At 30.1% G+C, this 10,656-nt stretch overlaps 1 protein-coding gene across 1 annotated transcript in view; it reads right to left on the reverse strand.

Moving 5' to 3' along the window:
* The window catches only part of LOC108683363 (troponin C, isotype gamma), a gene marked incomplete in the record, with an annotated part of 11,313 nt that extends 3,740 nt beyond the window's left edge, over window positions 1-7,573 (reverse strand). Inside the window, 3 exon segments of the mRNA XM_018172677.2 lie at window positions 738-750; window positions 1,599-1,629; window positions 7,332-7,573. Coding sequence (XP_018028166.1) covers window positions 738-750; window positions 1,599-1,629; window positions 7,332-7,334 — 47 coding nt within the window.
* Window positions 7,574-10,656: the final 3,083 nt, after the last annotated feature.

The following is a 10,656-nucleotide window of genomic DNA, read 5'->3' on the forward strand; positions in this document are numbered from 1 at the left end:
AGACAGACAGACAGACAGACAGACAGACAGATAGACAGACAGACAGACAGACAGACAGACAGACAGATAGACAGACGGACATGGCGAGCACAATAGTGCATTTTTTCCATAAATGAGAAAATGCGCTAAAAATAATGTTGTGCAAAACATGACACACATTTGTATACATTGTATGAACTGAGAGTGAACGCTTTAAGCAGCGCTGCACTCAAAAAAATAATGTCCAAAACATGACACACATACGTATACATTGTATGAACTGAGAGCGAAAGATTAACGCAGCGCTACACTCAAAAAAATAATGTCCAAAACATGACACACATTTGTATACACTGTATGAACTGAGAGCGAAAGATTAACGCAGCGCTACACTCAAAAAAATAATGTCCAAAACATGACACACATTTGTATACACTGCATGAACTGAGAGCGAAAGATTAACGCAGCGCTACACTCAAAAAAATAATGTCCAAAACATGACACACATTTGTATACACTGTATGAACTGAGAGCGAAAGATTAACGCAGCGCTACACTCAAAAAAATAATGTCCAAAACATGACACACATTTGTATACACTGCATGAACTGAGAGCGAAATATTAACGCAGCGCTACACTCAAAAAAATAATGTCCAAAACATGACACACATTTGTATACACTGCATGAACTGAGAGTGTACACACAAGAAAATAATGTTGTCCAAAACATGACATCCTGCATGAACTGAGAGCAAACGCTTTACGCAGCGCTACACGCAAAAAAATAATGTTGTCCAAAACATGACACATATTTCTATATTGTATGAACTTAGAGTCCCTTATTTTCAGGCCCTTAATATAAGAGTCGATTATTTTTTGGCTCCTAATATAAGAGGCACTTATTTTCTGGCCCTTATTATAAGAGGCACTTATTTTCTGGCCCTTATTATAAGAGGCACTTATTTTCTGGCCCTTATTATAAGAGGCCCTTATTTTCTGGCCCTTGATATAAGAGTCCCTTATTTTCTGGCCTTGAATATAAGAGGCCCTTATTTCTGGCCCTTATTTTAAGAGGCCCTTATTTTCTGGCCCTTGATATAAGTGTCCCTTATTTTCTGGCCTTGAATATAAGAGGCCCTTATTTCTGGCCCTTGATATGAGAGTCCCTTATTTTCTGGCCCTTGATATAAGAGTCCCTTATTTTCTGGCCCTTAATATAAGAGGCATTTATTTTCTGGCCCTTAATATAGAGGCCTTTATTTTTTGCTGACTGAATAGTCAGCCAGAAAATTGTTTTTAATTTTTAAAGCTGAACTAAACTCGATATTAGCAATTATTTTTACCAAACGCAAGTTTATGTAATATTATAATTATATTTTATCTAAATTATATTAATACAATTAAAACAATTAAAATTTAGCAACCAAATATTAGGAAAAATTACATATTCCCAGACTTCNAAGCTGAACTAAACTCGATATTAGCAATTATTTTTACCAAACGCAAGTTTATGTAATATTATAATTATATTTTATCTAAATTATATTAATACAATTAAAACAATTAAAATTTAGCAACCAAATATTAGGAAAAATTACATATTTCCAGACTTCCTTACCGTGCAGCGTCTGCTCGTCCAGATCTGAAGCCTGAAACAGAAGTAAAAATTTAAAATAATTGGAAATAATCATAATAAGAAGGTATATTAACCAGGGGCAGAGAAGCTATAATAATATAAAGCTAAAAGGATATAATAATATAATAATACACAGTTAAGAGGAGATAATAAAACACAGTTTAGAGGATATAATAATATAAGAATATAATATAATAATAAGGTATATTAACCAAAGGGAGAATATGCTATAATAATATAAAGTTAAGAGGACATAATAATACACAGTTTAGAAGATATAATAATATACATTTAAGAGGGTCTAATAATATACATCTAAAAGAATATAATAATATAAAGTTAAGAGGCTACAATAATATACAATTAAGAGGATATAATAATATAAAGTTAAGAGGTTACAATAATATACAACTAAGAGAATATAATAATATAAAGTTAAGAGGCTACAATAATATACAACTAAGAGGATATAATAATATAAAGTTAAGAGGCTACAATAATATACAACTAAGAGAATATAATAATATAAAGTTAAGAGGCTACAATAATATACAACTAAGAGGATATAATAATATAAAGTTAAGAGGCTACAATAATATACAACTAAGAGAATATAATAATATAAAGTTAAGAGGCTACAATAATATACAACTAAGAGAATATAATAATATAAAGTTAAGAGGCTACAATAATATACAACTAAGAGTATATAATAATATAAAGTTAAGAGGCTAAAATAATATACAGTTAAGAGGCTATAATAACATACATTTAAGAGGCTGTAATAACATACAGTTAAGAGGCTATAATAACATACAGTTAAGAGGATATAATAACATACAGTTAAGAGGCTATAATAACATACAGTTAAGAGGCTATAATAATATATACAGTTAAGAGGATATAATAACATACAGTTAAGAGGCTATAATAATATGCAGCTAAGAGGCTATAATAACATACAGTTAAGAGGCTATAATAACATACAGTTAAGAGGCTATAATAACATACAGTTAAAAGGCTATAATAACATACAGTTAAGAGGATATAATAACATACAGTTAAGAGGGTACATTAATAAGCGGGTAGGAGAACAAAACAATATATAACAATATACCATCAATTCTCCAAGCAAAACCGTCTCACAAATGCATATATCATTATAACCGTATAAGAATTGCATATAAAAATTTCACCATGCACCCGTAAATTCAACACTAGTAAATTCCCTGAAAGCTTTTTCTAGCATTACTACCATCGCAATCTGTACTAGATTTCGATCCTTTATCATCTTATCATCTTGGTTTTCTATTGTTTTTATGATCGTTTTTGAAATAAATTATCAAACAAAAATTCTAATAATGAGCAAGAACTCTAATTATTATTTAGTGCATGGCAGCCGCTAAATAAAGTCGATATATTAATTTTTTTTATACACAAGCACAATCAAGTGTAAAAAAATTTAAAGAAAAAAAATAGTAAATGACAATAAACAAATTTGTTTGAACGCCTATATAAGTTTATATGTTAACTTTCCAATGCTCGTCTTATGAAAAATGTTTATTATTATGTATTCTAAAATATACATTTCATTTTACAAGTAATATAATATTTATCGTATAATATTGTATTATTTGTATATAATATATTACAATATATTATGCAGATAAAAAGACTTTGTCACGTGAGCTGCGAAGAAATGCATGAAAATCTTTCACTTTCACGACATGAAAGCGAGGTATGAAAATCTTTCATTTTGAAATGAATCTTTCAAATGAAATATTTCATTTGAAAATAGGCCATGGGCCTATTTCTTCAACGCCGACACTTCTATTCTATTCTATTCTATGGAAGCGAGGTATGAAAATCTTTCACTTTCACGACATGAAAGCGAGACATGAAAATCTTTCACTTTCACGACATGAAAGCGAGGTATGAAAATCTTTCACTTTCACATCTAGATGTGTATAAGAGACAAACATGAAAGCGAGGCGTGAAAATCTTTCACTTTCACGACATGAAAGCGAGGCATGAAATCTTTCACTTTCACGACATGAAAGCGAGGCATAAATCTTTCACTTTCACGACATGAAAGCGAGTGCCGGCGTTCCGACCATGTAGAACAAGATGACATGGTTTCTTCTATGTTACTTTGTTCTATGCGATGTACAACATGGCATGTGGTGGTCACGCGACTGACATCATAGGAATTTTGCCGACATAGTTAACATAGTGGACCAGGTCTTGACATAACTATGTTGCGGTATCGTTATTGAAGGTCAAACGGGAGGAGCTTATGTCAGACAAAAGGTCACTCTAATTTTTGTTCAGTAATGAACCAAAATGGTTCATTGATCTAATTTTGTATAATTCATTAGGTGAAATTTGGCTTTGCAATAATGGTAATAATGCCATAGCAGTAATTTGGTCATAAATAATGGTAACCGTGCTATAACAATATAATATAGAAATTGTTAAGGTTTATTCACAATCCTCGGGCACAAAAATGTAATATTGCTAGCGCGATCCAATTTTAGTTTGGTATTCTTATTTAATTATTAAGGTATATTTAGCTATTTAACTTTATTTAGCTATTTAGCTATATATAGTTAATTAACTTTATTTAGCTATTTCGAAATTTATTTAGCTATTTAGCGATATTTAGCTATTTAGCGATATTTAGATAGTTTACAAAGCAATAGTCGGCAAAATTTTGTCCACTTTTGAAATCTCAGAAGTTCAATAATAAATATTTTCAAATGTGCCAGTGGATTAAAATTCTTGACTTGAATTGCCAGGATAGTCCTTAATTTTCACAAATTTCATAACAGTTTGAATTATCATGAATGTTATTGAAAAATTACAGAAGAGTTTACACCAAAAAGTCGATCACTAACCGATTTAATTTATAAGTAAATTGTTTAAATACTCTGAGACATTTAGAAAGTCACAGATTTTCTCGTTCTCACTTATAATTCCTAACAAAATTTAGAGTCGTGCGCGACCCTTCATTAGGGCCGCATAGGAGTCGGGGAGCGCGTCAATCAGCTTCTCTGTATCCGCTTCGGCTCAGGGTGTGAAGGGCAGCCTCTCCCTAACAAAATTTAGAGCCGAGGGCGGCTCTGGATTAAGGAACGCCTAGGACTCGGGGAGCATAGTCCACCAGCTTCTCGGCCTATATGTCCGCTTTTCGGTCTACAGTCCGGTCCCGGAATCAGACAGCTACCATACCAGAGCCTGCTAGTTACTCTGCCAAGTCTTGCCCTACTCTCAGGAGACCATAAAGTCGGCCAGGAGGTTCTGACTAGTCGCTGATTGCGATCAGTTGGCCAACTGACCCAGAATAACTCTTACGCTGTCTCTTATACACATCTAGATGTGTATAAGAGACAGATATAACTCAGTGCTCACTGCAGTGAGTGACAGAGAGCGCATTTTCTCGTCGACGAAAACGTGAAGTCACGGACGGACGGACGGACAGACGAATGGCCAGNACACATCTTATATCTTATTTATAATATTACGATTGAATTCTAAGCTAATTGCAATAATAATTCTCGATATAAACCTACGAAAATTTACGAGTGAAAGAAAAATTTTATTTAAATTATTTTATTTTATATTTACATTTTATTCGTGTATTGCATCGCTGAATCCTGAATGCTCGACCTGCTGCAGTGAATGTTTAGGTTCTCGAAGAACTAAATGTGAAATATTATGTTCTCAGAAATGAACATCAATGGAAGCCATTGCTTTCATTGATCTTTTTTGCATCAACATAACCCCCATGTTAAATTATTAAGACTAAATTATATTTTATATCATAATAATTATATTATTTAGACTAAAACACTATAAATAATTGATATAAATAATAGCTATATTCTGCACTATTGGGTGCCAACGTAACATGCGGAAAATTTACACTTACTTATGGAATTTTCATTATGGAAATTCAATATGAAAAATTTTTATATCTAAAAAATCAATAGCCTAACTCGTAACATTATTTAAATTGAATTTTCATTATGGAAATTCAAAATGAAAAATTTTTATATCTAAAAAATCAATAGCCTTACTCGTAACATTCGTAAATTAAGTCGCGAAAATTCAAAATGATAGGAAAATATTGGTATTAAATCTTTCAAATTTACGTACTATAATAGTATTGCTGCTTCTTTGCAAAAAGAAAAAGATTTTTAAATATAAGACAATTTATAAAATTTATTATATCCAATAAAATTTATATCGACAAAGTCAATTCACTGAACACTTCAATAAATATTTTTCCGATACAGGAGTTTGATTTTCTGCAAGACAATGAACTGGAGTTTTTAATTTTGTAGTATTTATTTATTTATTTAATATTAATAATTTAATTTTTATTTTTAAGACAATAAACTGGAGTAATAAACTGGAGCATTTAATATTTTTTTAATTTAATTAATGAAGTGACGTATATGTGATATTTTAGACATCAAATGATCTTAGAAATTTTAACTGACACACTCATATTTCAAGTCTTTATTCACTTTTAGTTTATGCTACTTTTTTAAAAGGATATTTTTAACACGTAATGTAGTTTTGTACCTTGCATCTACCCTCACGAGATGTAGGAATGTTACACATAACAAGAATTTCTGAGGCATATTTTCCTGACATGAACTGTCATTTATCTTACGAGACCTTCTGCACGGTTGAGACTTATTTTATATGAGACTTATTTTATATTTTGTATATTTTCTTATAAAATAAGATTTCTACAAATGAACAGACTCATAAGAATTGAAATATAGAAATAAGTACATTCATAAAAATGCTTCATGACCTTACAACTTTCTTGTGTTACGCTTCATGACCTTACAACTTTCTTGTGTACGCTTCATGACCTTACAANAGATGTGTATAAGAGACAGGTGTTACGCTTCATGACCTTACAACTTTCTTGTGTTACGCTTCATGACCTTACAACTTTCTTGTGTTACGCTTCATGACCTTACAACTTTCTTGCGTTACGCTTCATGACCTTACAACTTTCTTGCGTTACGCTTTATGACCTTACAACTTTGAACTTCTTGTTTTACGAACTTTCAAGTTGTTGTTCACATTAAAATACTTACAAAAGTCAAACTGAGAGTTATTAAAAAATTCTATGCGAAGCCGCGATTGAAAAGGATCTTTTACTTCATAATATAGCTTTACTTGAAAGTTTAAAATGAGTTATGGAATAACGGAATTCTCATCGAGTACAGCTACAACAAAATCAATACAATTCAACTTCGAATCATTTTATTCATAAATTATTCATGGCGTGTTAATTTAGGGATTATTGATTGAAATTGGATGGTTTAGTTATGAATATATTTTATTAACAAATGATGTCTTTGCTAGTTGTGAAATTTCAGTTATTAAACTTTTGAATGAGAGAAGAAATAAGTCTTACGAAGTTTGAAACATAAAGATATTTAATTGTATATATTTAATTAGCATGCAAATTTTACTGGATTTTCGATTAGTTAATATCATAATAATATATTAGTTATTATTAATGTGATAATGAATCATATATTTAATAAGCGCTTACCACATATTTAATTGTAGATATTTAATTAGCATGTAAATTTTACTGGATTTTCGATTAGTTAATATCATAATAATATATTAGTTAATATTAATATAATAATTAATAATATCATATATTTAATAAGCGCTTACCATGATGGGGTTCTGTAACGATGTCTGCTGTCAGAGGCTAGCCTTCCTTAATTTTATTAATTTTATAATTTTAATTTAGAATTAGAAAAATTTTACTTTATGTATTGTGATCAGACATGTTTTGAGTTAATTAAATGAAGAAAATCCGTTTATTTTTACAATTGAGCGTACTTAATAATTAAAATTTTGTACAATTATTTATAAAGATTATTATGTTAAAGACCAATAAGAAGAATATTTCTGGAAAAAAATGTCAAAGGCTTAAATAACTGAGGTACAAAATTATAAAAAGTTTACTATACCCATTTGGGGTATAATAGTTAATTATTCATATATTGCAATTTAAATTGTTATCTTTAATTCAAATAATTATCATCAAAATTCTTGTAAATTAAAATTATTTATTCATGGATTTATTTTACAGATATTTGTATAATATTGATATGGATTAGATATGACATAATGACGTGAAATTTCACCTAAAAAAAAATATTTTTTACCTGAAAATAAAGCCAATTATTGAGTTTCAATTGCCTGAAAATTATTAAATCAATATAGCTGAAATACGGTGTATAATACTATTACATTAAAATTTACTATAATTATAGTATTATCTTAAGATATTATTATATATAGTACTATTATATAGTACTATAATTATAGTATTATCTTAAGATATTATTCAATACTGTACAGAGAATTTATAACTTAACTAATACTTTTGTTTAATACTTATTAAGTTTGCGCCCAATTATGCTAATGCATGAATAAATTAATGAGTAATTTGGTAATAATTTTTTCAATTGGCCGAGAAATAATGAATTTAATACAAACAACCAAACGATTTTTTGCTAAACTAATTAATTTGATAGGACGTGCAAAAATTGCGAACTATTCTCAAAGTTAACATAAATCTAATAAAATATATAATATAATATACATCTAAAAGCGCCTCTTAGTTCCTACTTTATATGTACTTTTAGTGATACTTTAGCATTTATACGAAATATATTTGTGATGTTGTTTTTAGATATATAAATATCGTTAATGACTAATGAAGGAATTCATTTTTGATTACACTTTAAATAAAAAAAAAACATTTTATGTATATAAAAAGAAGTTATTTATATAACTTTGGAGAGGCTAGGGTTTATTTGCAGTCTCATTGATGACACTTGAATTAATGTATTTAAATTAATATTAAATGGATATTGAATGGATAAATCAGTATTAATAAGTAGTTTGGAGTGGATAAGTGGCTTGCGGCTATTGTTAGATCCATTGATGACACTAGCATCGAAACCTTTTCTCATTAATACCATCTGAAGTTTCTCATATAGAGACTAATTAAGAACTAACGAGATACTTATTGATAGATACGACCATGTACGTCGCTTAAGTAGAGGAGTTAATGACACATTACCGAGTGTAGTGCATGTAACTAGTCACAATCACAAGTCACAATAGCGACAGTAAGTGCCAGTATAAGCCCTACGACAGCAACACAGTAAATGACTGCAGTGACTGTAAGTGACTGTACTGCAGCCTACGTTGACATGACCTTCTGTCATGTGACACCTGTCACCTCGTTGACAGTTGCCCGTCAACACGACGTCACAGCCTGTCTCTCTGTGCCATCTTAATCCTTTTAAATGATGCCAATATTAACGATTCTCATCACTCAGTGTCAATGCTTCAGTGTTGTCTGATATATAACGGTAATACTGCACCATTTATTACTTGTGTCAGACGAACAGTTCTCTTCTTCACTTCAGAACTACGAACATCAACGAACAGTTTGTTCATATATCATCTTTTAATCAAACATCGTACACGTAACGAAATGTTTTGTTTCGGACAGTTTTTAAAAGCAGTATATATGTTACCAGTAAATTATTCATACAGTGCAATGAACAGTTTGCTGTGTGCAGCATAATGGACAATGAACTTGGAATCATGAATTTCATAGTGAATTCAGAACTGCACTTAAATAATGAATGTTAAGTCATCTTAGTAGATTTATGTTAAGTAGAACCGCCGAACGGTTCTACATATAGTGTAGATCTCATTCAATTTAAGTCTACTAAAACTATACCATGTTATATAAATTATTTTGCTATTATAGACTGCTGTACTAGAAATTTATAAATAGATCCTGTTTAGGGAAAAATAGACTCATTAGTCATAGACTCATTAGTCATAGACTAATGGACGCAAAAGCGGACCCATTAGTCATAGAAAAATAATTGACTTGATATTTTTAGTACACAAAATTGGAAATGATATATAACGTTTAGTCTATTTATAGCCTCAACAAGTGTGCCAGAAGTATGACCTTGACCTTGACCTCATAGAGGGCCGGAGACACTAGGCAATTAGAGCTCTATTTGGGACAGTGAATTTTGGCACAAATATCAATAGATAGAAAAAATAAAGTAAATATAGTAAAAGAATATTCAATAAAAAATCACAGATAATAATGAGAATAAAAAGACTAATCACCATAAAAAATAAAGAATAATTAAAAAAATAGCACAAGAACAACCAATAAAAATAAAATTTAGAAATCTGAAATTACCTAAAAAAAATCATCGCAAAACCATTTACTGTTAACCTAATGATATCATTAATTAATGATTATTAATTAATTCATATTAATGAATATTAATTATTAAATAATTAATGATTTTGCCGGTCCTTCTAAAGGTTTGATGTTTGGCCCCAAAACCGCTGTCAAACCAGGCAATCTTCAAAAAAAATTTCTATACTAAAATTGACGCATTGAAAATTTGACTATTATATTCAATTCTAGTAATTTAGAACGTCAGTTTTTGCTAAAACTCAATTAAATTATTAAATACTCAATAGATTTTTAACTAAAAGTAAAATTGGTCTTACAAAGTCAATAAATCAGTCGAACTTGAGAGCAGTTCATTATATATCAACAGTGGGTAATAGACATACATTTGATTTTAAATTAAAATAAATACCTTTGATTTTAAATTGGTTTCCATAAAATAAGAAAATGCTAGTTTAAAAAGCAGTACAAATTTAATCAACAGCGAAGAAGCTGAAATTAGAATTTATTTTTATATAAAAAGGACGGCTTGGAATTTCATTATAACTTTTAGTCAGCCACTTGAAAGCTTGGACTGACAGGAATGGGAATGAGAAGTAATTACAGCTGGTAATGGCTGCCAGGAATACCTGGTAATGGCTGCCATGAATACCTGGTAATGGCTGCCAGGAATACCTGGTAATGGCTGCCAGGAATACCTGGTAATGGCTGCCAGGAATACCTGGTAATGGCTGCCAGGAATACCTG

Source organism: Hyalella azteca, unplaced genomic scaffold (genome assembly GCF_000764305.2).
Source record: "Hyalella azteca isolate HAZT.00-mixed unplaced genomic scaffold, Hazt_2.0.2 contig11208, whole genome shotgun sequence".
NCBI lineage: Eukaryota > Metazoa > Arthropoda > Malacostraca > Amphipoda > Hyalellidae > Hyalella > Hyalella azteca.